The sequence below is a fragment of the Syngnathus acus genome, chromosome 1 (genome assembly GCF_901709675.1).
Source record: "Syngnathus acus chromosome 1, fSynAcu1.2, whole genome shotgun sequence".
Classification (NCBI taxonomy): domain Eukaryota; kingdom Metazoa; phylum Chordata; class Actinopteri; order Syngnathiformes; family Syngnathidae; genus Syngnathus; species Syngnathus acus.
Genome location: NC_051087.1, coordinates 12476938 through 12504799, shown reverse-complemented (window position 1 = coordinate 12504799; position 27862 = coordinate 12476938). Strand labels below are relative to the sequence as shown.

At 40.3% G+C, this 27862-nt stretch overlaps 1 protein-coding gene across 2 annotated transcripts; it reads left to right on the top strand.

The window, feature by feature from the left end:
- The first annotated feature begins 203 nt into the window (after nt 1-203).
- Nucleotides 204-27581, top strand: LOC119127948 (FERM and PDZ domain-containing protein 1). Of its 2 annotated transcripts, XM_037260058.1 has the most exons (16): nt 204-474; nt 6024-6125; nt 8464-8586; nt 10039-10202; nt 10908-11010; nt 11144-11189; nt 13813-13917; nt 14649-14744; nt 15241-15366; nt 16311-16430; nt 17525-17661; nt 17837-18056; nt 18335-18517; nt 19663-19807; nt 19953-21221; nt 22369-27581. In XM_037260058.1, exons 3-16 carry the CDS (start codon nt 8468-8470, stop codon nt 25671-25673), a joined length of 6138 nt encoding a protein of 2045 aa, XP_037115953.1. In that variant the 5' UTR covers nt 204-474; nt 6024-6125; nt 8464-8467; the 3' UTR covers nt 25674-27581. The 2 variants fall into 2 exon arrangements, with proteins under 2 accessions (XP_037115953.1, XP_037115954.1); XM_037260059.1 differs by lacking the exons at nt 204-474; nt 6024-6125 and having other exon boundaries at nt 6914-8586.
- The last annotated feature ends 281 nt before the right edge of the window (nt 27582-27862 follow it).

Below are 27862 nucleotides of genomic sequence, written 5' to 3'. Positions count from 1 at the left end.
CTTCCACTGTCGGTAATGAAGTTGTTTGGTATTTTATGTCAATTATTTAATGAAACATGTATTTACTTATCCATCCTCTGGTGTTTGATTTGGGGAGGGAGTGTAGCCTCCACCCACCACCGTAAGAGAGAGCGAGAGCGAGGGGCGGACAAAGCCAGAGAGAGAGACAGAGAGAAAGAGCCGGGGAGAGAGAGAGAGAGAGAGAGAGAGAGAGAGGATTGTGTAGCGTGCATGTGCGGCGCGTCTCACCTTTCAGTATCACGCGCGCTCCCCAGCTCTGGATAACGTGCGTCATTTGCATTAACATGGAGGGCTGCATCCGCTGAGAATCAGTGTTGTTGTTTTTTTTATTTTTTTTATTTGTCTTTATTTTGTGGACGCTTTAATTCCACGTCCGGGACAGTGTGAACTCCGCCCCGCCACCACCTCCACCCCAAACCTCTCTGGAGGGGATTAGAAACACAAACCCGCTCGGTAAGGTCTTTAACTCTCATTAACAAGACTGAATAACAACTACACTGTAGGAAATTGCAATACACTGTTAAAAATAAAATAAAAATTATTGCGCGGTTGTTCTTAAATTCTGCCAAATTTCCGTCTCGCCTTGAGGTATACAGTAGTACACGTTAAACGGAGCTGATTGCTAAGAAAAAAGGTACAATACAAATTAAACAGTAATGCATTTGACATTTTATTATGTTGTTTCCTAAATCTTAAAAGTGCAAGGCGAGAGGAGCATACTCCTTTGAGGGTACTCCAGCACAGCAGCCAACTCTCTGACAATCCATTAAATATGTCAATAAACCATATGCCTTCCACCAATGTGTGCAATGGATGCTGTATATTCCTCAAAAGTAGTTACATAACGGACAGCTAATCTACCTCAGACCTACCCGAATCAAAAACAACAGTACCATCAAAGTTGTAAATAGTGATTAAGTAGCTACACCTCCACTCATAGGTAACACATGCAAGAAAGTCTTGCCACTGCTCAACTTTACATATTTAGATACACTAAGTGATTTGATGAAAGGAATGCACAGACATAACGACGATGGCGGTTTATTTGAGGATTTCTAAGATTAGAGACAGTCTGACAGATGGGTGGTGCTGAAAGAACTGGAGCTCTATAAGAAAAATGAACTTAATACCCAAGATGTCTCACTGCTGACAGGAGAAAGAAAACACTCTACATTCTCTAAAAGTAGCCAACGTCTTTATTCAGCAACTTCAGAGGAATTGATGACTACACAAATAAATCACAGTCAGTTACAAATCAATAGCTTCATTCAGTGACCAACTGTATCTCAAGTGCACACACGCTCTCATGCATTTTATTGGACAATGTTACTTTGAATATTTTGCTGCATCATTCCTCCCTGAACCAGGCAACTTTTATTATTGCTATTCCATGTGCTCAAAGGACGTGTACATTTTTGTGCCACAAGCAGTGTATATAACCCATGGCCGGATTTGGGATCAAAATTACCATTGAGACTTGAGAAGAGATCAGATGAAATAAGATGAAATGAGTGCTGCCAAGTTCGGAAGGCCTTCTCATGCTTTATTAATTTATGATGTTATTTTTAGGCTCGGATACATTTTTGATGCATTTATCAAGTTTTCTACTCGATGAAGGCTCTCGGTGTGCATATCACTGTTTGCATGATGTTGCAACACCATTTTGCTGATGATGATGATGACGACCATTTTGCAAACATTTATACATAGACACAATACAGCAAGTAGCATTGTTATTAATCGGCAAATTTAGCTCAGCTGAGTGCAAAATGTAATGGAAATTTCGGTGTGCTATTGCTTGGGTGAATGTGTTGCACAGTGTAACACGGTGCCGCAAGAAGGTTTTGGTACGAATGCAGGTTGCCTCGGTTCTGACCTTTTCAGCTCTAAAATCAGCAGAAAGACTGACCCTAATGATATGAAAACGAGTGCATCATAGATACGCAATAATATGAAAGTGAAATACGGTTGATTGTTTTTGTCATCTCAAGCTTACTGCGGGCGGCTCGGTGGAGCACTGGGTAGCACGTCCGCCTCACAGTTAGGAGGGTGCGGGTTCGATTCCACCTCCGGCCCTCCCTGTGTGGAGTTTGCATGTTCTCCCCGGGCCCGCGTGGGTTTTCTCCGGGCACTCCGGTTTCCTCCCACATCCCAAAAGACATGCTTGGTAGGCCGATTGAAGACTCCAAATTGTCCCTAGGTGTGAGTGCGAGTGCAAATGGTTGTTTGTCTCTGTGTGCCCTGCGATTGGCTGGCGACCGGTTCAGGGTGTCCCCCGCCTACTGCCCGATGACGGCTGGGATAGGCTCCAGCACACCCGCGACCCTCGTGGGGACTAAGCGGTTCAGAAAATGGATGGATGGAAGCTTACTGCTTTACTGTGTCCGTCGTTTCCATAGATTGAAGGAACTGAACCATCAATGAAATAAAGTCTTTCGGCGAATCCTTCTCTATACTGACAAAAGATTTCTGAAACACTCCTTAACAAGCAGGATTTTGCCCACAAATGTGAAAAAACTGCTTGAAAAATGAAATTTGACCAGGCACTTCTTTGAGGTTCTGATGCTGGGGGACGGTGCAATGAGTTGTGTGGCTTGATGCATCCAACAATTCAACATTTTGATCGCTCCACTTCGGCATCCTCGTGTTGTTTGGACTCCAAAAATCTCTCCGAGTAATAAAGATGGTGGATTTGCGAAACCATCTGGCCACACCCATTACCTTGTTTGGTAGTCCCGCCCCAACGGATGTGATGTAATAGATAAAAATACGTAATAGAAAACGGAGAAAACTGAATGGAGTAAAAAATAGCCCCTAAACAGATCATAAAAGTATCTCTGCAGCACCTGGAGGGATAGATTACACTTTTCTACAATCTTGGTGACTCCAAGTACACAATAAAATGAATATAAAAGCAAAAAAAGTGGATTTTCCATGATATGCCTCCATGCCATTCATTTTTAATTAATTTTGAACTTTAATCACAGAACGAAAACACACAGAAAACATAATTATGATTATGAGGTGTGGTTACTCCATCGATGCAAAAAATGTGATGCATTGGATTAATGCGAGCGGCTCGATGGATTTTCGGGTGCTTGCATCACAGCTGCTCAAGTGACGCACAGTGCCAAGGATACACTCACATGCAGAACACAAGCACATCCAAGCACTTGAACAGAATGATGCTAAATGTTACAACTCATTAGTACATTTTTGACTTGAGTAACTGTTGTTAGAATTATTATTATTGTTTATACAAGACTGTAGTTTTAATACATAAAATATGTGTTTTTGACATTTTGTCAGCAGCTGATCCTTCATTAGTTGTTCCTACGCATGGTCTGAGAATGTTTAAAATTTGTTTGCAGAATCCGCACAAATTCAGGTACAACGATATTGATAAACCACTCATTATATCTGTACAAATTAGAAATAAAAATAATATTTAATTTGTCGACTTGACCCTCCTGGCCTCTTGGAAATTCCTGATAACTGTGAGCAGGCTAAGTCAGTCAAGGGAGGATTCTCCAGGGGTTAGTCACAGTTGACCAGTCCTTTGTAAACACAACTAAGAAATTCGGAAAAAGCACTTGAGAACTGGTCCATACATACATAAGAAATCAGATGGTCACAAACTGGCTGGTCACAATTGCTGCATATGAAAAAAGTCTAGTTACTACATGAAATTACTTGAATACCAATTAAAGCTGATGGCGCGACACAAAAATATGTCACAGACTTGAAATTATTTGTTGACAGCGCTATACAGCCAGTTCCAAAATGCCATCTGCGCCGATGCTTCAGGGTGACCCTAGACACTCGTTTCTGCCACCATGATGACCTCTTTGTCACTACTCAAAGCTTGCTAGCATAGATGAGGGTGAGAGAACATATTAAATCTATAAATATGGTGAATACTTCTCTTCACCACAAAACTACAATTGTGATGGCATTTTCTCCTTAATTGTAAAAAAGATGCAAAATATTACAAATTCCTATGAGCAAATCTCTTCTTTTCTCAATTGTGAAAAAGATGCAAAATATTAAAACTCCTATTGAGCAAGTCTCCCTGCAAGTTTCAAACAGAGGCAACACATTTGGAATATTGACATTTTTTAACATTTATATTTATTTTTTGTTTTCGTGTGAATGAACACTGTGTTCTTTGGAACCTCATATATTATGTCTCCCTCCTTCCACTCTCAGTGTCTATCCTCGTCTGTGCGCTGACATGTCTGTAAATTGTTGGCAAAGTGAAGCGGCCGCATTATCCGAATACATTATTAATGTGTGCAGCCCCTGACGAGGACACACCCACATTGAAACACTCAAACACAAACACACTCTAACTCACCAAACCTACATTCACAAAAAAAAGTCACATACAGCATGGCCTTTTGTGTTCAAATGCTAATGCTTGCTAGATGGATGAGAATATGATTTGTTGAGTGCAGCGTACATGTCAAGTATTATTTTATGTTAGTTTCCAGCATCCTCACAGCATGATGTTGCCACCACCATCTTTCACTGATTTTGGGGTAATGAGATGATGGATCAGTGTTAAGCCCCCACTGAACTATTTGCTGCTCAACTGATTAATAACCTCCTTTCCTGGTTTATTTCACTTTAACACAGACAATTTTGTGCATATCCATCATATAATTTTTGATTAAAAAAAACATGTTAAATTGGAGGTTGTAATTTAAGAAAGCCAATTTGGTAAATCATTTTTCAATGTACTGTAAATATTAATTTAAGAAATAGGTTTAAAAAAAAAAGCCAATTGGGTAAATCATTTTCCATTACACTGTAAATATGATCAAGTCAAGCAATAAAAGACAACAGAAAAATTGACTAGAGTGAGAGCTAGAGTGAGAGCTACAGGAAAGAAAAGTCTTGAGTCAGTATTTGACAGTTGGGCTGATGGGACTTTTGCCAGGGCTTTGCGAGGTCCTCATTAAATATGCATGGTGTTTGGAGCTGGGGCAAGTGGGACTCAACAAACAGCACAAAGCGCCTAGCCTGGCAGGACCATCATTTTTTCCCCCCCTTCTCGCTTGTCTCCCCAAGCTGTCTCCTGTTCTTTCTCCAAATTCCTGATTCTTTTCCCTCCCTGATGCCTTTATTCGTTGATTGGTGGTCTATCCCACTATTTCTACATTAATTTCTGCTGAGATGTTTCCCATTCTGTTTTCTCTTTTTGTTGCTGCTTTTTCCAAATGTGTACTGCTGCTCTCTCTCTCTCTCTCTCTCTCTCTCTCTCTCTCTCTTTCTCTCTCTCTCTCTCTCTCTCTCTCTCTCTCTCTCTCTCTCTCTCTCTCTCTCTCTCTCTCTCTCTCTCTCTCTCTCTCTCTCCCTCTCTCTCCATCTGTGTAAGCACAAAATATTTGAGTAGGGACGTTTGCAAGGAAGTGTTACTATTGTGCGGCAGTATGCAATGGTTTGTGCTGGAGACAGCTTTCTATGTAAGTGGAGTTACTATGCTAGTCACTAATAGCCTATTCTACATTTAGAATAAGCTTCCACCTACCTCACAAAACATTGAATTCATAATCAGTTCGACTACAAGACTGGACCATTGAATGTCGAAATGGGAATATTGTTTTTTGAAAAATAAAAAAGGCACTTCTAAAATGCTGACTTAGTTACGGAAGAGGATTAGGGCCAGTGAAGAAAAAAGAATGAGGGGTGACAGGATTCTGACTTTTTTTCTCAGAATTCTGACTTTAAAGTCAGAATTCTGACTTTATTCTCAGAATAAAAAAGTCAGAATCCTGTCACCCCTGTTTTTTTTTTCTTCACTGGCCCTAATCCTCTTCCGTACTTAGGTATTTTGAGTTTTGCTCAAGTCAGGTTTAAAATGGTTATGATAGGTAGTAGCTACACATAAAAAAAATCAAAGACTTGGAGGATTGCATTGTTTTGGCGCCTTTTAATTTATTGATGTTTGATTTCCTATGCACCATAACTGAGTTTTATGAATTTGTGTTTGTCATTAGGTAATGAAGGCTGGTCCTCTTCAACATAATGATGGATGGAGAAGTAGGATGGGACTTTAAGTGGCGCCCACGTGGAGCCCTGACACAAAGGGCTGAGAGCAGGTGTGTTGGTCTGTGAACCCGAAACCTTTTATAGCTATATATAAAAAGCCAAATGACAAGATTAGACTATTAGCAGAATGTGGGATAAGTACTGGATGGGACAGACAGCGAGAGGGAAGTGTGTAGTGAACCACAGACTGTCTGTGATCCCGTTTAACTTTGTCCATTGCCCTAGCCAGACCTGTAAGGTTAAGGCGAAACACATTCTAATCTGGCTAAGCGTGGGTGACGCACAAAGTCCCTGTCATTGCCTGCAGACATACACTACTTGGTAATCTCATTTGCCAGCACTATGACTTTATTGCATTCAGCATATATAGCATAACTTTAATTATGCTGGGTTTAACAAATGGTATGATTGCTGAATAGATTTGTTAACAATCTGCTGCTGTCAGAAATCAACATTATATTTAACTAAAATAACATGCAAGTAAGTAGTATTTTAAATGGATATAAGGACCTCCTGGTTAAATGACAAGGTGTCTGTCTATCAATTGCATTTATTGGTGAATAACACAAAACAACATATCTACAATAACAACAACAGAGTATGTACAACAACAAGAACATATTTACACTAGCAAAAACATATATGCACTAACGTTTGTTTTTGTTTTATAGTAAAAAAGAAAGTAAGTAAGTAAAAAAAAAAAAAAAGACGAAAGAAATATGACCATCGGTGCAGCATTTAAAAAAAAAAAGGGCTTCACGACCCTGGCGAAAGCGCGCAAAAAAAAAAGTATTCCTCCATAAACGTGCGTTTTCGTTTCGGCATTGTTTGTATCCAAGCACTCGCCTACTTCCTCCTCATACACACACACACGCAATCAGCAAAGCGGCTAGATTTGAGGAGAAGGGTGTGACTTATTTGCGAAACCTGGAAGAGAGTCAAATGGAACGGAGTGGCAATTCTATTGACAATGTACTGTACATGTGAGGGAGTCCAACAAAATCCAATTTTTGAAATTCGCCCCGGACATATTTTTGGGGCTGAAAAGTTGGATTACAAGATTTAAAAATATGGTCGGTGTTATGACTATAGGTAACGTTGTTGATGTAATTGTTAACTACCTCTACATGTTTTTTCCCAATTAAGAAGCTTCTCACACCAGTTTGGGAGAGAAGATACATGTGCTAAAAAAAAATAATCCTCTCCCACTGAGTCATCTTTTTTTAATAAGGCAGCCAAGGCCATATGAGTGTGTGGCTGTCCTCTGTAATACAGGAAGCATGTTTATTACACCCCCCTGCCCCCAGAAAAATTATATTTTTATGAAAATTAATCAGCTCACCACTTGCCTATCCCTGCTAAATGGTCTTTAAGTGTGAATGTGAGTGTGGATGGTTATTTGTCTTTATATCTACAATGGCCTGATGTCATTTCATGGGTGTACCTAACCTCATGCCCTGAATCAACTGGGATGGGCTCCAGTTGCCCACAACCCTAATGGCAATAACTGTACAGAAAACAAATGCATGGGCACTCTACATTAAGGCCTACAAGACTATGATCAATATTCTAGTAATATTCATAAAAATGTGATGTCAGGAATAGAAGTAGCTTTGTCACAGAAAATCCATTATAAGAAAAAATATGAGATTCTTCTTCTTCTGTTTTTATTTCTATCACAACATTCATTGGTGGTAATCTTCCATTATGGTGTTGTATTAGTGGCTGAATAATGTAAGCTCAAGTAACCATGATAAACACATTTTGTGACTCATGAGAGGGGAGTCAGAAAATATCGTGGCTGATATCAGAGGCAATAAAAGATATTTGTCTTTATCTTCTTAACCTGTTACCATATTTTCATTTTCTGTCCTTCTTTCTTCTATGCTTTCTTTTTTTTTACATTGGCAACTTACCCACTGATTTCCCGCCTCATCTGCTTGTTCCTTCTAATGGATGGTGCTAATGCCATCATCAGCAAAGCACGTCTGCCAGAGATTGCTTCCTGCAGCTGTGGAATACATCACAGCCTAGATGGGATCGAGTCATCCTTTATTTCAATTATTTCAAAATTATTATACCCTTATTATAAACTACTATTCATGAGTATAACATATCCAACATGTATTACTGTGTATGTGCATGTTAGTTTTATTTTATGCCAATTTTGCCTTGTGGAACTTCTGATCAGCATTAGGGAGCTGTTTGATCCTATTTAACTGCCAACAGGGTTTTCAGCTGATCTATTTTCCTCTTAATGTATGTGATGGTCCAGTTCTTTTTTTCTTGATGTCTTGATTAAAAACAACCGGTTTTTTTTTATGCATTTGATTTTGATTGAATCAGTAACACATATTTGTGATTCTAGCAAACTTGACCTCTTCTCAGGTAAATGGAAGTGCAAGACAGGAGTCGCTCCCCTTCCCGCAAGACCAGCAGGGTGGAGCAGGTGGTGGGCAGATTGCTGAGACGTTCACGGGAGTTGGGCAGCAGGTCTCATTCGTTGGGCAGGTAAACTTTTGGATATAAAATGTTATATCGGAAGCGACCCCGGCCGGGTCATACCAAAGACTATAAAAATGGGACCCATTGCCTACCTGCTTGGCACTCAGCATTAAGGGTTGGAATTGGGGGGTTAGATCACCAACTGATTCCCGAGCGCGGCACCGCTGCTGCTCACTGCTCCCCTCTCCCCCAGGGGATGGATTAAAATCACACGGGGATGGGTTAAATGCAGAGGACAAATTTCACCACACCCAGGTGTGTGTGTGACGATCATTGGGACTTTAATCTTTAATCTTTAATTTCTAACCAGTAGTTCAAATGTTACAAATAATAGGGATGTACATGTTCGGCCTGGGTAATAAATCAATGTCAGTATATGTTGTGAGATAAAAAATTAGCAGTAAGAAAACCCTCATCTCAAGCTGTGCTACAATTGCCACAATTACCATCGAAATGTTGAGCACAGAAATGTGCTTTGAGCGCACTTGCAAAACTCCTTTGAGCATAGTCCTTATCTGCTGAGTGCCAACTGGAAGAACTGCAAAGTGTGTGTTCTGTGGCATATGCGTATATACAATCTAAAGTGTGCCTTGACTTTTAAGATAAATGACCTGTCACCTCAATGCAGCACATGCAATAAGTTTATGTATTGCAAAGAGGGTTGCATGACTAATGTAATTAAACTCAGTGTCCGGGCCATCGGGTGCCTTCATACTGGTTGTTGGAGACTTCACTCTTTCTCCACCCTCCCATCTACTACTACTAATAAATCCTCTTTAAATGAAACGTTTTAGTCTACGGTCTGAAAACTGAGTTGCAGTTAAAAGTAAACTAGTGAAGCTTATTAAATTAGCAATAATCTAGTTGAACAGGCAAAGGGGCTAAAAGTGATTTATCGCTGGTGTGAGGTGGAATAATGAAAAGAGGTAGAGGAATTGGATGGATGGCTACATTGTATTGTTCATTTCATTCATCGGAGCATTTACTGCTTTTGTTTGTTGCGGAAGTTACAGCTAGCAGTTTGCTCTTTTTGTGCGTGCTTCATTTTGAATGTTGAGCACTATCACTTCAACGTTTTACATACGTACATCATTCTGAGAAGATAAAAAGAAATGATTTTCACATCTCATTGATCTTGTTTCTGGCCTCCAGTCGCTTTTTAAACTGATAGGGAGGGACTGAAAAGGGAGATGAGAAGCAGGCAGTGCTCAAAATCGAAGGAATTAAAACGCTGATCGTCTTGACTCGCATTTTGGAAAGTCTTTCATGTCATATTAGTAGTTTAATTTTCCTACACACAGTTTGTGTGAGATGCTTCATTTTGCAATAATGTGATAGTTTTTCGCACTCTTAAAGGTGCTAATTAACAACTTGATCACAACTTGAGCACAAGGCACAAAAAGGACAATGGGTACCAAATTGACAATGACTCACTCACTCGTTTCTGTCCACTTGCAGAGACAGAGTTGCAATAGATGGGAGGCCAGCAGAGTCCTCTGGCGCAGAGGAGCGGAACTATCCCTTTCGCGTGAATGTTTTGATCCAGCGGGACCCAAAGCTCAAATCTCATGGCCTCACACTTTCTTCCCAGACACCTATCGTGGTTCAAGAAGTCACCCAAGGTATGACAGTGTGAAATGTGTCGCTTTTGCTCTTTGTTCATCAATACAATTGTGTTCAGAGGTTTACTTCCCCGCATCATGTTGATGTCATATCCTGTAAGAGTGATCTATTTATGCAAGTGGCACATAGAGACAGAACAGTTTTAATACATTCTGCTTCATTAGATGACAAGAGACAAGAGGTGCCTGCATTTCACACTTTTAATTCCTGGGTTGTTTGCAAATGTCCTTACCTATTTTACTTTCCCCCGAGGATGATTCTTTGCCTATTCTACTTCCAAATCTGGTCAAATCCAAATAACTTATTTGCAACTGATGATCTTGGCATCTGTAGTTGTTTAGAAATGGCTCCAAACAAAGACAACTATTAAGCTGACAATTCTCCTTCTTAAATCTTTAGGTCATTAGACTTCCTTGTTCACAGTATTGGCCAATCAATTAATTGCCTGAGGCGCTTGATTGTTTGTTGTCTGCAATCCAGTGCTGAAGTCAGGAATGCGTTGACTGAAAATGAAACAAACAAATCTTTTCAATGCTATTCCCCTCAGTGTTTGTTGACGAGGTAATAATTACAATTGAAACAGGTCGCACTTCCTAAATTTCTTTAGTGAAATGAAAGAGCCTGAAGTTGTGTAGGAGAATACATGATGCTACCTACACTAACCCCTACAATTGTGATAGTACAAGAACATTTTATGCATTCAGGTGGTCCTGCAGATGGCCGTCTTGTCCCTGGCGACCAGCTTGTGAAGATCAATAATGTTGTTGTCGATGACCTGACACCGGAGCAAGCAGCTGAAATAATCAGGTCTGAACTTACACTGGCAACTTCATTCAACCACAACACACAATGCATGCATGAGTAGCAATGTAAACACCTAATTTAAATTGAGGTACCTGTATTTCTTTATTAATGTATGTCTTTCTGTTCTTTTTCATAGAGAGTGTCAAGAGTCATTGTCTCTGACTATACTCAGAACAATGCTGGTAAGTCACAGTGTCTCACCAATGTCATACACACATATTTGTAAGCAACAGGCATTGTTGAAATTTGACTTATCAGTGTGTAAAATGTATGTGAAATTTGTTCTGGTTTTAAATTGGGTTTTTAGCGCAAGACAGTCACAAATATTGAGTGGAGGATACCCCATAGCACAAAATGATGATTTAGCATCAGGGTATAAATACAACCATATTAAATGTGCTTTGCGATTGGTCCCCTGCCTATTGCCCAGTCAGCTGGAATAGGCTCCAGCATGCCCGCGATCCTCGTGAGGACAATCGGTTCCGAAAATGGATGGCTAGATTAATTAATATGAATAGTGTGTGAATTGCCACCAGAGCTAGACTTTAAATTTCATATGGACAACTGTCTACATTGAGTGACAAAAAGGTGAAAAAGATTGACAAAACATATACTGAGGTGGCCAGTTACAGAAATGTTGTCGGTCCGTCGTCCATCATTCGTCCACGACTTAGGGACCCTTCCATCCTCATCCGTCTGTCATGCATTCATAGTTGTCCTCATCTGTCCCTGTCATTGTAAAGGGCTTCTATCAACGGTCCGTCCATCCACCGTCAGTCCGGGAAAAAAAGTCTGGGACAGAATGCCCACCTCTGTGTACAAGCTGTATCACAAAAGTTCCGGGACTAGTGTCACAAAACAAAATTTCTAATCCTAAAAGTAGAATGTAAAACTATTTGAATGTTAAATCTTCCCTTTCAAAGAAATCCCCCTGGAGTCGAACGAACTTTCCCAGTCTTCTCTGCCTCACATTCATCCGCTCAATTATTCTGGGAATCTCCGTATTGCAGTCATCCCAAACATCTGAAGCAAACGCTGCAGAATGTATGACTTGTTGATTGTCTGCCCCACATTGAAGAGGAAAACACATGGTTTGTAGTTTGCGTTGGAAGACTTTTGTGAAACAAGTCCTTGAACTTTTCTGATTTACTATATACTGCATGTGTGTGTTCTTTCATATCGTGTGGATGCAATGAATAATGTTCAGATGTATGCTCTTATTGGGAACAAACCTATAAATCATCATGTTATCAAGGCTCAGGCTGAACATCTTACTGCACAGCTCTCCTGTCACCAAGATCCTGCTGCTACATATATCCCTCTTAATTGTATGTGTGTATGTTGGTTGTACTGTATATGTATGTCGGTGTGCAAGTGTCCAAGCATTGCACTTCAATCAGTATCCAAGTAGCAAATTTATGTCTTCACTCATGTGAAGGGGATCACTAAATAAATGAGAATGGGCCTCAATAATTCTCTGCTATGCCGTTGCTGATGTAGTAGCAACTCTGATCTCATTTGGTTCATAGCTATCAGCTTCTACGTGTATAGTATGTTAGAGTCCACGCACTCTGAGTTTCAGTGGCATGTCACTGAAAATATTAAACTGAATTGAATGTTTCACATTAATTGACTGAAGACTGTAAAAGTACCGTATTTTTCGGACTAAAAGTCCCTCCGGAATATAGGTCGCATTAGCCATAAAATGCACAATAACGTGAAAAAAAAACATATATAAGTCGCTCCGGAGTATAAGTCGCATTTTGGGGGAAATTTATTCGACAAAATCCAACACCAAGAACAGACATGAAGGAGCAACAACAGGCTAAAGGATAGGTATGCTAACGTGACATAAACACAAACGAACATTGACAGTTATCCAAATAACTATAACATAAATAACACCTTTATCAAACCATCTGTGTCACTCCAAATCATTAAATCCATCGATCGTCCTTTATGTCAATGCCGGGTGCGAGCCGCTGACGGCGGTTGCACTTCAAAATATTCCGCAGTCCCATATAATTATAAACAACAATTTTATCAAACAATCTTTGTCACTCCAAGTCATTAAATCCCGTGATCGAATCCTTTGTCCTTTATGTAAAACACCGCCGCATATGCGCCGCAGTTGCAGTTCAGATTACAGTAATCCCTTGCTACATCGCGGCTCGTTTATGGCGGTTTCACTACATCGCGGATTTTTGAATTTTGAAAATTGTGAATCATTTCACATATAAGTCGCTCCTGAGTATAAGTCACCCCCCCCCACCCAAACTATGAAAAAACCGCGATTTATAGTCCGAAAAATACAGTAATTATTGTTCATATTGTTAGTGTCAATCGCGTTGGTAGCACAGAGGTATCGTCGTTAGCTCAACTGCTTCACAGTTTTGAGGTTGGGGGTTCAAATCATGGCTTCAGCCTCCTAGAGCTTGCATTCGTTTTCTCCTGACACTCGGGCTGGCTCCCACATTTTGCAACATGCATGTGAAGTTAATCAAGGACATTTTGCGTAGCTGTAAGTGTAAATGATTGGTTTTCTATAATGTCCTGTTATTGACTGGAATAGGCTCCAGCACACTCAAAACCCTAATGAAGACAAATGCCCTAATGAAAGGTGTGGCTTCACCATAGCAGTATGTTTGTACACAATCCTTGCTGAATGCCCACTTTGAAGAAAACGTCTTACCTCTAAATTTTAGTTTGTTATTCAAAGTACATACTATGACTTGCATCATATTGTCTGCTGATTAAATTATGAAAATATCCCGCAATTGTTTTAGTACCTTGTATATCTTTCAGGGCCCTAAGTCATCATTTATCACGCCTGAGAAGAGGGCCAAGCTCAAGTCCAATCCCGTAAAAGTTCGCTTTGCTGAGGAGGTGGAGTTCAATGGGCACGCTCAGGTTAGTGTTAACACAATCTCCGTTTACAGTACTTCTATGCCGACGCTGTTCTCTGTGAATGTTTGTTGTCGGATCTGTTTTCACAGATCTGCATGGCATAGTGCTGACGTCTGTTCATGTGAACTCATCTGAGATATATGGGCAAAGTCAGAGTATATTGAAACACCTGGTTGACAAATATCTCAGTTGGTGGTCATGTGGACAGACCCCTGTTGGATCTATTTTTAGCATGAGGATTATATTTTGAATCAACATAGTTATGTATATCGATGAGCAGGATGTAGCAAGTGTCCTGTAAATTGTTCGTGTTGTTTTGTGAATATGTGCTCTGACATATACTTACTTGTGTGCTGTCCACTCAAGATAAGTGATGTCTTTTTTTATCACACAAGCCTGGCTTTGGCTGCTTCCATTCTGTTACCGGATGTGAAATTAGCTGTATGGGAAAAACCACTGAGGCTGGAGTGCCCATTACTAATCCCAGAGAAAATGCAAGTCGATATTTGCCTCATCGCCCAATAATGACTGTGATTAATGTGCACAACAAGTAGATCCATGTTAGGGAGGGAGCACAACCAGTTCTGGGTATTGTCTACTTTTGCCTGAACTCAGCTGGACAGGATAAGCGGTGTTGAAAATGAATGAATGAAAATGAATAAATAGTTCCGCATGTGAAAAACTATGCTTTTGTCTAACTCCTTCTTTATTTTCAATCTTTGTATGGTTTGCAGGGCAACTCACTGCTATTCCTGCCTAATGTTCTGAAGGTATATCTGGAGAATGGGCAAACCAAGGCTTTTAAATTCGAGCCCAGCACAACAGTCAAGGTAAGTTTAAACATACATTTATATTATTACATGTGTAAATGAGATATTTCCTAAGCAAGAGATGAAAGAACATAATGGCAAATGGTGGCAATGGCCACACCTTGTCAGTCTCGAGCCATCCCACTAACCATCCCACATCTAGCCAAGGGCGTCACCAGGGGATGACCATGGCCACCCCTGAAAATGTACTGTTATTAGTCTGTGCATCATTAGTAACAATAACACAGAAACCAAAGTGAGGCCGAATTATCGGAAATGTAACCTATTGCGAAATTAGTGTTGCAATCATGACAAGCCATGTCCAATGGCTTCTGCACCAATGAAATTTTATCATGACACTTTTTTTTTGCCAAGTAACCATCACATAAGCCATGCTGGTTCCCCCATCACTAAACTTGCCACTGCAAGGTTGATCTTTATTTATAAAGTACAACAATGTTTATCAACCTCTTATATCGTGTATTTCTATTCCTATTTTTGTTGTTGTTTTCATCAGGATATTGTGATGACATTGAAGGAAAAACTTTCTCTGAGAAATATTGAACATTTCTCCCTGATGCTCGAGCAGCTATACAGTGTCACTAAACTCCTTCTGCTACATGACGAAGAGAAGATACAGCAGGTATTGCTACGACACGACACTCTTTACACGCTTCGCCGAATGGATGTATTGAAGTTTTTTGTAGCAACATATCTTTGACCTCTTTGCAGCAGATTGAATTTCTCATTTCTTTGAACAAGTTGCACATCTTTGGCACATCCATGCTAATTATATCAATTCTCTGCTATTTCCAACATTATAAATTACTAATTTGCTGTTGCTCAAAATTTATATTATAATTATAATATATTATAATATAATTTATATTATAATCTCAGTTGAATTGTCTCACGCCCCACAAAATGTTGACATTAGTTCATCATATGTCTTTATATGGAAAATGCTTATGTCATTATTGCCTTATTAAGATTATTAAGCATAATTAAGATTATTTCTATGCATTTCCATTAGATTTTTTACCCAAGTGAATCTTGACTTTCAAACAAAGGGAAATGTGCGAAGCATTAGCTCACCCAATGATAAAGCAGTTTTCTGAAATAGCTCATAGCAAGTGAAAGTAATGTCATGTGGATGAGAATTTGTGGCCCAAAGGGAGTAAGAATTTCTACAGTGATGCATGTACAATTTGCCCTGGGGAAATTGTCCCATGCTTACATAATGTCTACATTTTCTTTTTTTTTGAAATTAGTGTGTTCTTTATGCTATGCAGTGCTCTCTTTTGTTTTCTCTATGACAATGGCCTGGTTTGTCAAGAAATTATAGTGGAAAGATTAAAAGTGAAATGTGAAACTTGCCCAGTGTCTTGCAATCAGTTTTCCACAAACACACACAAAGGAGTAATTTTCAATTAAGAGTGTTAATTTTGTCGTCAAAACTTAAGCATCGGTTTAAATTAGAATATCCGTCCAGAGCACATTGTACGATGACATAAAGACTTGTTGTTCTGATGGCACTGACAAGTACAGTGACACAAATATTTATTTTCACTTTTGGTTTGAGTTCAGGTGGTCCAGAAGAAGGAGTCCCGTGACTACAGATGTCTATTCCGTGTTTGTTTCATTCCAAAACTACCTGAGACTCTGCTACAAGATGATCCGACTGCCTTTGAGTATCTTTACTTGCAGGTATATTGTGGAAACAGTAATCTCTACTGCTAGCATTTTAGCTTCTATATGCCCAAACTGACATATTTGATATACATTACTTTAATTTGCTTGTCAATATTTTCTCTCATATTAAAGGTACCACACTAAATATGTTTATAGGTGTGTTGTATTTTGAAGCTCTTCCTATGATATAACACTCAAGTGTACTCACTTCAACAGTTATTTTCATGACCCTGCCAACCATTGTCCACAACTAGCTGTATGTACTGTATGTACGATATGGTCATGAGAGTCCGTAAAGTGTAAATAGATTTTTTCATAAATGGGAATTAGGATTAAGATGTAATGTTACCATGTTACACCACAGGTGTCAAACTCAAGGCCCGGGAGCCAGATACGGCCTGCCACATCATTTTGTGTGGCCCGCGAAGACAAATTGTGCATCAAATTCGTGTGTCATTACTAGAATTGCAAATTGTCTTCACTTTTAATAATATCTTTTTTTTAAATATTTGACCAGTTTTTACTCGTCTGATTTGAAAACAAGGTATTTGTCAGTTTGTTTTGTAGCTTTTACTGTATATAATATGAGGTGCTCATACATTTATTTGGGTTGACAGTCATAATGGCCCTAAGCATTTTATCCAGGTCAGATGACCCTGTTATTTAGCAGGGTAATATGATACAGGGTTGGTTTTGAGGTAGGCAAAAAAACAAAACAAAACAAAACAAAACAGGTAGGTAACAGGTTTAACGCCAATTAAATGGGATGAGAAAAGGTGCTTGTAGATTTGGTTTTATGCACATTGAAACAATCCTGCAGGGGTTTACGTATTCTTCAGGTTTGAGCCGGAGACGTGAAAGGAGTATTTTAGAGAAACATAATAGGTCACGTTCTTTTACTAATTTAAAATCAATAGAACGATATTAAAATTACATTTGTGGGAGGCCATTGTGAGCTTGTTGTTGTTGTACTGTACAATCTACAAAATGTGATACCTTTCTTCCACTGGACAGAATAGCCTGGCAATAGTCCAGCCTGTTTAGGATAAAAGCAAATGGGTGTAAATCAGAAAATATGAGGCTGACTCATGTGTTTCTGTTTGTGTTAGGGAGTGAATGATGTCCTGCAAGAGCGTTTCGCAGTGGAAATGAGGTGTAACACGGCTCTACGACTTGCCGCACTGCAAATTCAGGAGAGATTGGCGAACTATGGACTGTCCCCAAAGACCAACCTGAAGATAGTCACGTAACGATGCACATATTACGTCTTTACATTGCACCACATCCAATGCAACCGCTATATTGTAAATCAACAGTGGAGTTTTAAATTTTATTTGAAACTTTTTTAAAAATCTGTGGAGTATGTATGCAACTTTAATTCTCCTCACTGATCACGTTGTGTGTTAATGTGTTTGCTGCAGTAAAACGTGGGGTATTGACAACTTTGTTTCATCTACATTGCTGAGAAACATGCGAGAGAAAGATTTGATGAAGGCCATTAGCTTCCAGCTGAAGAAGAGCCAATCACAACACGAATCCAAACAAAAGGGCCTGACAGTCAATCAAGCGCGCATCAATTATCTGGAAGAACTGAGTGATCTCAAGTCTTATGGCGGGAAAACCTTTAGTGCAACAATGATGGTAAGAATTTTACATTTTTATGTTACTCATTCATTCATTTATATCCTGATTATTTTCAGCACAGTGACCTAGTGGTAAGTGATTATTCTTATTATGGTTATTATGTTCCCTGGCCGGCAAGGAGTCCGGGGTAAAGCCCCGTCTTACACAAAGTCACATTGTGGCATAGCCTTCAGTTCACCCGGCCCTTGAACCTAACGAGTGGTATAGAACATTGATATACAGTACGCATTAAATATGTATCTATATGGTTAACAAGCTCTCTGCCCTCGCTCCAGCTCCAGGACAGAGAGTCCACAGTTACACTGTTGGTGGGCGCCCGTTATGGAGTGAGTCAGGTGATCAACCACAAACTGAGCATCCTTTCCAACCTCACAGAGTTTAACAACATCACACGCCTCGAGCTTGTTCCCGAGTCTGAAAAGGTCGGCTTGGTTAAAATATACCTGCAGGACATTATGGTAAGACCTGGAGCATTTACTCACACACATTGCTATTACTTTGTGTAAATGTGGATGCGCATACATTGATTCTGATTCTGATCACAATCAAGTCTCAAAGAGCTTCACATATACAAAAACTGACAATTATTCTCAAACATACCATGATCCCAGGAGGGCAAGGAAAAACGGAAAAAAAAAAACTACTGGGGGAAAAATGAGAACCCTTGAGAAGAGATCGCAGATGGGAGGATTCCCCTTCTAGGATGACCAGGCTGCAAAGGATGCAGAGAGGGCACATAGAACACATAATATAAACAATCCAAGAAAAAAATGGATGTCCAATTAAAAGTGAAGAGCTGCAGGAGGTGCGCTCAATTGTCCTGGCAGTGTCTTCTACAGCCTTTATCAGCCGTGGAGGGGGGGGGGGGGGCAAAAACACAAACTGTGTCTTTAATCGTGTCTTAAATATTCCTATTGAGGTCGCAGTTCTGATATCTATCGGTGGGTCGCACCCCCGGCCAAACTATAAAATGTACTCCATCCATCCATCCATCCATCCATCCATCCATCCATCCATCCATCCATCCATCCATCCATCCATCCATCCATCCACCCATCCACCCATCCGTACATACATACATACATACATACATACACTGATACATACATACATACATACATACATATCATAAAAATCATGAAAAATCCCTAAACAAGCCGCCGCACTGGACTGTAAGCCGCAGGGGTTCAAAAGCCTGTGAAAAAAGTAGCGGCTTATAGTACGGAAAACGGTGTGTGTGTGTGTGTGTGTGTGTGTGTGTGTGCGTGAGTGAGTGAGTGCGTGCGTGCGTGCGTGTGTGTGTGTCTATACGTATATGCATACATGCGTATAGTTAAACATGGAAAGCTTAAAAATACAATACAGATTCTTTAAAGTTCAAAAAGAAGATAATTTATTTATTGTAACTGTATTGTATTGATTATAGGTATTTTTTGAATTATGTATATCTGCAGCAGCTGGGGAAGAGTGATTGCATACAGCGCACAATGGCTTATGTGTGTGTATACACGTATATTTTTTGTGATTGATTGAGTTTGTGTTCTTATTTTTCTACCCCCCCCTACTTCTTTGACCCGTTATTGCTGCTTTCTCTCATCCTCAGCCGATCACACTACTACTGGAGACAGCTGCAGCGAAAGATATGTCATGCCTAATAGCAGGATACTGTCGAGTATTTGTTGACCCCAATGTCAACATCTTTCCCTGGATGGACGTCCCAAAAAAACACAGAGTGTCTGCTGAAGAGGGTACACGGACAGCTCATATAATCAAATCAAATACTGTATATTTCCAAGAAGTCCCATTAGGCTTAGCGTAATAAAACCTGGAAGCAATTCAAACAGTTTTGAATGCATTCAGCTATTGAATGTCATTTTTCATTTTGGTCCACAGGTTATGTTTCACGTTGTGGTAGCGACTCGGACCACTCGTCCGACTTAGACATGGAGCCGCCTGTCACCCATCCGTCTTTCAATGCCAAACGCCGCCCACGTGTCAGATCCTCTTCAGAGCCAGAGGCAAGGAAAAGGCACGTCAGGAGAAACAAGCATGACAGTGAATGTAGAAATAACAAATCGTCAGACAAAAGGGGAAAAGACAAGAATGATGCTGATACAAAAACAGAAAATCATCTATCTGAGTATGAGAATGAGTGTAACAAACTGCTCAAGGAGAAAGCAGCCCAAAATGTTGGACAACCAGAAATGGATTATATGAAACTTGAAAATGAGCCACAGGAATCTAGGTTGGGAAGTGGAGTAGCAGAGGACCAACCATCACAATCAGATTCATGTCATACTGACTCTCGTATTGTTACCAGCCCTTCCAGTGATTCTCTCGACCTTCTGGAGGAAGACGACTTGATTTCATGCTCCTCTTCCTCTTTGCATCCAATTGTGTCAACACAAAATCATGCTCAAATCTATTCACCCCTTGAAATTCATCCCTATTCTCCCCCACACTCTGAAGCCAACTCACTGGTTCCTCCCCCTGCTCATTCCCATCCTCTTCTTCACTTGACATCCTACAATAATGATGAAGGGGACAACAGAAGGCCTGATGACCTAGTTGATCCCCAACATTTGGAAGCTGCCCCCATCTCACTTGACATACACCTTACCAATCAGTCCACCAGCTCTTACACCGAAGAGGACAGCATATGTTTCGCTGAACTCTCTCGCCTTGTGGACTTCCTGCCGAGCCCTCCGGAAGCCAGTGACGATGAAGAGGCTGAAGAGAAGAGCTTGAGAAAAAGGAAAAATATGGTGATTGACAACAAAATTTGTGAAGGTTATGTTTCCAAACAAACAGGCAGGAAGAGCAGTATTAAGGGACACCCACAGTCCCCGTCCTTGTCCTCGGCCTCTTCCCACTCAGATTTTGTGTTTAACTTTGACCAGAGAGATGCCAGCTGCTACTACAAACTCTGCTCCAACATCACCCCTGACAGTGCTCGTAGCCTTTCCCAGCCTGTGAATGATACTCAGAAAGGAGAAAGAGAGAAGATGGTGGAAGAGCAGCGTCAAGTTAACGAACATGAGTCAGCTCCAGTCCTACAGCCACCACCCGGCTTTGGAGACAGCAGCTCCGATGAGGAGTTCTTTGACGCCAGAGATGGCTTCACGTCACCTGATGACCCAACGTCAGGCATGGAGCTAAAAGGTGACAGTTTCCATTATTGGTTCTCAAGTATAATTCAGTGTGTTTGGGGTGTATAACAGCTGATGAGAAGCAAAGTACACCCTCTACCGGTCACCAGTCAATCGCAGGGCATAGTATAAAGACAAACAACCATTCACAGACATGAAAAATGTTGGGTGCTTAATTAACCTGACATGGTCATTTTTGGAATGTGGAATAAAGCCAGAGTTCCCAGAAAAATATTTGAAATTTAAAGGCCGGAGGTATGATTCAAATCTCATAACATCAAGGCAGATATGCTAACCAGTCATGACTGTGCTGTCTGTTCCAATTCTAACTCTTGTTAATAAATAGTACCATGAATATTTGATACTAACTCAGCATCAAAGCTGTTGGGTTTGATGTGGATTGGGCTAGCATATAATGATTTTGCATGTTTTACTGTGCTTGTGCACAGACACACATATGACAAAATTCATATTAAGATTCTAAATTGTCCCGAGGTCACTCTGTATGAATGCTTGTTTGTCTATATGTGCTATGTCATGGGTGACCAGCCCAGTTAGTACTCACATCTCCCCTCAAGTAATAAGTAATAGTATACATCTCACCAATGACAATGACTAGGATAAGTGGCAGCAAAGATAAATGGACAGTTAATATGACCCGAAATATTGATTGGATGATTAATAGCTATCGAGATATCATATGAACTACAAACAATGGAAAAAATCCTCAACAATTTTTAAATGTGAATTATCCAGCATGCCAAATATTTTAGTATGTGTGTTTTTAACTGTGTATGGCAACTCTGTGGTTTGGTTTATTATCCCATTGATTTTGAATCTGGAAAAACAGTACTGTATTGTAAGAGTAGGCTGCAAATCTACAGGATTCTGCCATCTAGTGGTTGAAGCTTATACACCGCATGATTATTATTATATACTAGTTATCACTAACATGACAACACACAAACACATATGTTGGATGTCGCATGCATGCATTGAGGAGACAATTTTGTTTTGTTTTCAATGAGAAAAGGTTAATTGTGTGAGTTTAAAACTTACATGTAAAATATCTATGGTATTTGGAGTTAAGTAGTTTATGTATAGTAATGGATTGAAAACACTTTATAAAAGTTTGTCTGTTGTTGTTGTTTTTCTTACAGATAATAGCACTGAGATGAAGTTGGATTCTGTAAGCTCACTCAACCTGAGTGACATCAGCGTCTCTATGGCAGATACAAAGACTGATGAAAAATCAGAGGAGGAGCAAAAACAAGACAAGAAAGGAAGTGGCAAGAAAACATTGTATGACCTGAGAAAAAGACACCGAAAGCGTCGTTCCTTCATGGAAACCGATTATACCTCCAGGGTGTCGTATCCAGAACCCCGCCCAACATCGATGCACGACCAGGCCCATTCCACTCTCAGTAGGAACTTTGTGACCGAAAGTAGCAATGCCCACAGACCGAGTTCTGAGCCTCAACCTTTAGAACAAACTGATAATCCAAGTTCTTCTGTACTGTACACCATGACTTATTCTGAAGGGGAACCAGCACAGCTTGAGTCAAAACCCATTCCCTATTATAGTGGAACCAATGAGCAAACAAGTGACCTCCTGGAGTCAGGCACCAGGAACAGGAAACAAGAAATGGAGATGGAACCTGATGCGATGGAATCAAAATCTGTCACAGATCACATTAAAATAGTCGCCCCTTCCATCACTGTTGTGCGATGTCGGTTGGATCCAGAAGCGAAGGAAAGTGCTGACTGTAGAGATGAGAGACCAGAGACTGTAAAAGATCAGGAGGAGGAGGGAGAGAAAAAACCAGAGGAAGAAGAACAAAGTGTGACAGGGAATGGCCCATCCACTTCAGATAAGCTCTTGTCGAAGGTTACTGAGAACCAAGACAATTCAAATGGTCCAAAGAACTGCAGTGAACGTGAGGTCAAAACTTTCATCATGACTACATGGCTGACAGAGTTGAATGACAAGAGTGTTCACCCGATTGCCCATGTTCAAAATTCACATGCAGAGGATGATGCAACACTTTTATCATTTTGCCCCCCACCACCTCCACCCCCATCCCCTCTGCCCCCAATGCCACTTTGTCACAATTCCCAAAGTGGTTACTTACCTAAAGAATGCCCAGAAAGCCCGACCGAAACATCTTCATCCAACTCTGAGGAGAAACAAAAAGTCAACAGCTCACAGTTACATTTAGAAATTACACCAAGTGAAGATGAACCTACTGATATGATTACAGTGGCTATGACTGCTTACGGTGAAGTCACTGACAGCATGAATTCTGATGTTTTTGATGATAATAACTTGTCAACTGCTTATATTGGTAACAATGTTGACAGACATGATTGGACAACAGCTATAACTTGCACCATGGGTGTCGATTCACCTACAGGCAAGGATCAATCTGAGATTAGTATTCAATGTCGCAACAATTCAACCACTTCCACCCATATAAAAAGTAATGAATACACTCACACTATAAACTCCATCACAGCTAAACTTGGAGTTGCAACAAGTGTCATCAATCCTACAATTAATTCAGGGACTGGATTAAAACCTGATATTTCAAATGCTTTATGCATGGCTGAAACTAATAGAGAAGAATACACTTCTCCAAGTGTTGGTTCTAGCTCACTTCAAGTTAACACTGCCGTGGCCCATGATCCAGCCAAAGAGCCAATTCTGCCAACTCACTTCATCTTCCAATCCTGTTCCCACAGCATTATGGGCCGTTTGTCTGCCTCCACCCTTCGAGGGAAGATTCAAAAGTTACCTCTTTATTTGTCACGTTCCCAAGAGACCCTTAACCAAGTTGGGTTGGAAAATGAAGCCCAAAGTCCTACTAGGGACGGTGAGGGCAACATTCACATTTCACATACTGTAAATAACATTCATGATGTCAAAGAAATTAAAGAGACAACAACGGAGGAAATGGAGTCAGATGATTCAGATACAACTGTTACAGGATCAGAGGTTGAGTGTGAGTTCTTTGTTGAAACAGTCTCAGCCAATAACTCGACTGTAGAACTAAAGGAAACACCAGCCAAGGACTTAGTAGATCACGAAACAGCATCCTTACCTGTCCAGGTTGAACCTGAACCACAACATAAAAATATATTTCTCCCTGAAATAAACGAGGATACTCTGGATCCAATAACAGAGCCTCCAGTTTCCGCGTTGAGTAGCCTCCGAAGAGATTTTAATGTGGACACTCCTGGTCCTATAATTGTACCTCCAGAATCAAAGATGAGAGATACAAAGCCCGATGAAAGCATACCAGGACAACAAGTAAGCACTCGCTCAACCAGCAGCCCTCCTCCGATTGTGGTGACGACACAAAATCTAAATGGGCCGTGTCTGCATTTTCATAGTCAGTCACAAATTGCGCAAAGGACCAGCAGTGACAGGCCCTTGATGGGTCTTTGTAGGTCAGCAGAACAGACAACAGACTCATCGCACCCACTTTCTTCAGGCTGCAAGGTGTTTACCTTCTGGGAGGAACCATCCCAAGTAGGGGAGGAAGGGACTACTCCAAACTTGAAACCCGAGATTGGGTGCACATCTGTGCTGACGTCCAGGTGTGAGTCAGTAGTTGAAGGATTAAATATGGATGCTTGTGGTTGCCCAGCAGTCTACACCAACTGCTTCAGCAGAGAGGGCAGCTTTGATGAGGACTTGACCGTCTATGAGTTCTCTTGCCAAGGCAGTGGCGAAACACAAAATTCAAGATTACCTCTTCCACTCATGACCGATCCTCCAACATCATCTCTTCTTACATCTTCTTCCATAAACCCTCCCTACTATCCACACATTTTACCGTTCTCAGCAACGTCTGAGCTGAGTCCCCTCCTCTCACCTCTATCTGATGCAGAGTATCTTCATACTCAAACCCAAAAAGACACCATTAATCGCCTTAGAAAGCAACGTTACCCAGAAGCGCCCACTGGCTTCCAAGTTCTACGTGCGGATGTAGATCAGCTCCTGTCTGTACTGGAGAATAGTTGTGCTGATCGATCTGTAGTTGGTCGAGGAGGTTTTCACCCTAGGGAAACGTGCGCTTCCCACTTTACAGTGAACAAGCAAGTGCTCCAAACTGAGGCAAGGCGGTTGACAACATACTGCCAAGAAGTGGTTGTCATTGGCCAGAGTCCAGAGAAAATGCTCAACGCTCTGGCTGATAGTTTCCGGACCCTGGTGGAGTTGGCTGGCGCATGCATATGGTTTTCTAGTTGTGACAGGTGTAAACAAAGGAATGCAGAAGCAGTTGCTGGTCTGCAAGACGTGGCCCGCTCATTCAGGGACTTTTGTCTGGCAGCAGAGCGAGCCGGCAGAAAGCATAGCTGCCATGACCTGAGCACCAAGCTGCTAGCCAAACAGTGCACTGCACTCACTGCATCTGTCTTCTGCCTCACTCAAATCTTCCGTACTCTCACTGCACTGTGAGGCGGTAGGTAGCAACCCGTGGTGCAAAACCTCAGCTGGCATGGTGATGGGTGGAATGGTGATGTGCATGTTTTTACTGACTGTATGATGTGCACAACCCCAAAAGTTTGCCAGTAACCCACCTGCACTCTGCCTAAGCAAATCTGCTTGCGTTACAGTGTAGATTTGTACTAGAATGTATGTGTCATTACGTTTATTCAATAATTTCCCTGATTAATGCTACGAAAGTGTTTTAAGCAAGGAATGTTTAGCACAGGTGTCAAACTCAGATTGGCCCACCACATCATTTTATGTGGTTAAAATACCAAAATTGCAAATTGTCTTCAATTGTAATCATGTTAAGATATTGCAATTTTTATTTTTTTACCGGTTAATCGTGTAAATGTGAATAGTTGTTTGTTTATATGTGCCCAGCGATTGACTGGCAACCGGTTCAGGGTCAGCTGGGATAGGCTCCTGCGTGCCTGCGACCCTCATGAGTAAAAGCAGTTAAGAAAACGGATAAATGGATAATGTTCCTGGATTCTGATTTTAAAAACTAGTTATCCATTAGTTTATTGTGTATACGTAATAATATGTTGTAATCAAAATGTTTAACCCTCCTCCGAAGGAAACCCAAGCTATGATGTGCCCCATGATAAAAATGAGTCTACCACACTGATAAAGTGTAACAACATACTGTATTTGTAATTGTTTACATACTTATATTTACTCGTTGGAGTTTTGGGTTGCTGTCGTGGTGGGCCTTTTACTTGTCGCTCTAAGATCCAAAAAAATTCAACAGTGTTAAAAAAAACAAATACAACACCAAATGCTTCACAAAATGTATATACTACACATTTTGGGATGGTTTTACGTTGGCCATAATATTTTGTTCAATCTTAGAATTTAAAACTTAGGGCCAAAATATTCATAAAAAGATGTGTACTGCAAGTTACATATAGTATGTTTTTCCATTTAGGGCTTTCGGTAAGAAATTTCTAGAATGTTATTGTTTACAAAACCAAAAACAGTGAGATGTGCTTCTGTGAAATTACTACACAGATCAAGCCTACCAGTATTTTTTTGTGATTTTTTTTAACCATTTTGCAAAATGACTGCATTAATGATTAACCTACTATCAAAGTGAGGTTGTAAATTTATTTAAATGATCTCTAATTTAATTGGTATGACTTTGGAAAGATTAATATCATCAGTTCAGTAGTGGTTGCTTTTGCTACCTCCAGTTGAAAATAATGATCTTGACTGTCATGTTCGTCAACCAATTTTTGATTTAAATTGATAGCACTTTAGTGTGGGGGCCGAAGGAATGACTATTTGCTCATTTTAACAACAATGTCATTAACACTAAGTGCATTTTTAGGATTGATTTCCTAGTATGGCAACAACTCTTGGCAACCTCGTGGACTGAAAATGGTCAATCGTTGAGCCCAAATAGAGCAAGCAGTGACTATTAGTTGTATGCTTTTGCAATATTTAATTTACAAAGAGCTCAAGGGGTTCAGAGAACACCAGTCACACTATTCAGCCACTGGCTGTTTTGAGGACATGTGAGCTGATTTATTTGTCACGAAATTGTATGCAAATGTGACTGGAGCATGCCTAAAGAATGTCTCACCGCAGAGGCACTGGGAACATAATTGTATACAATGGCTCTTGTACCTGAATACTGTATTTGTATAACTCCACTGTAATATAATAGAGTCTGACTGAAACTGTTACTTTCATATTAAAGACAAAGTTTTTATTGCTATCGTATGTGCTCCAGAAGCATGCAGTTAAGCCATACTATGCGTCATTGTATCAGGGATTGTGTCTGAATGGCTGAATGATAATTTATTGCCCTTGCTTTGTACTGCTCTATTGTACTATTAAAATTACATTCAGATGTTTTTTTTGTAAAGTGTTTCTGACTGTGATTTAATTTAAACCATCAAACAATTTAAAATTCAGTATACCGTATTTTTCGCACCATAAGGCGCACTGGAATATAAGGCGCACCCTCATTGAATTTTTTATTTTAGAAATTGTTTCATATAAAGGGCGCACTGGATTAAAAGGCGCATAAAATAGAAGCTATACTGCAATAAACTGAGGTTGACTAGGGTTGCGGTATGCATCCACTAGCCAATAACCAATGAGCCCTCTGTAAACAATCGCGTTTCTCAAACTATCTCCTATAAAATGAT

Coding starts and splice junctions, on each gene's coding strand:
- LOC119127948 (XM_037260058.1), top strand. CDS start 8,468: ATGGAAGTGCAAGACAGGAGTCGCTCCCCTTCCCGCAAGACCAGCAGG. Junction 11,190..13,812: donor CTATACTCAGAACAATGCTG/GTAAGTCACAGT, acceptor TATATCTTTCAG/GGCCCTAAGTCATCATTTAT. Junction 16,431..17,524: donor TTGAGTATCTTTACTTGCAG/GTATATTGTGGA, acceptor TGTTTGTGTTAG/GGAGTGAATGATGTCCTGCA.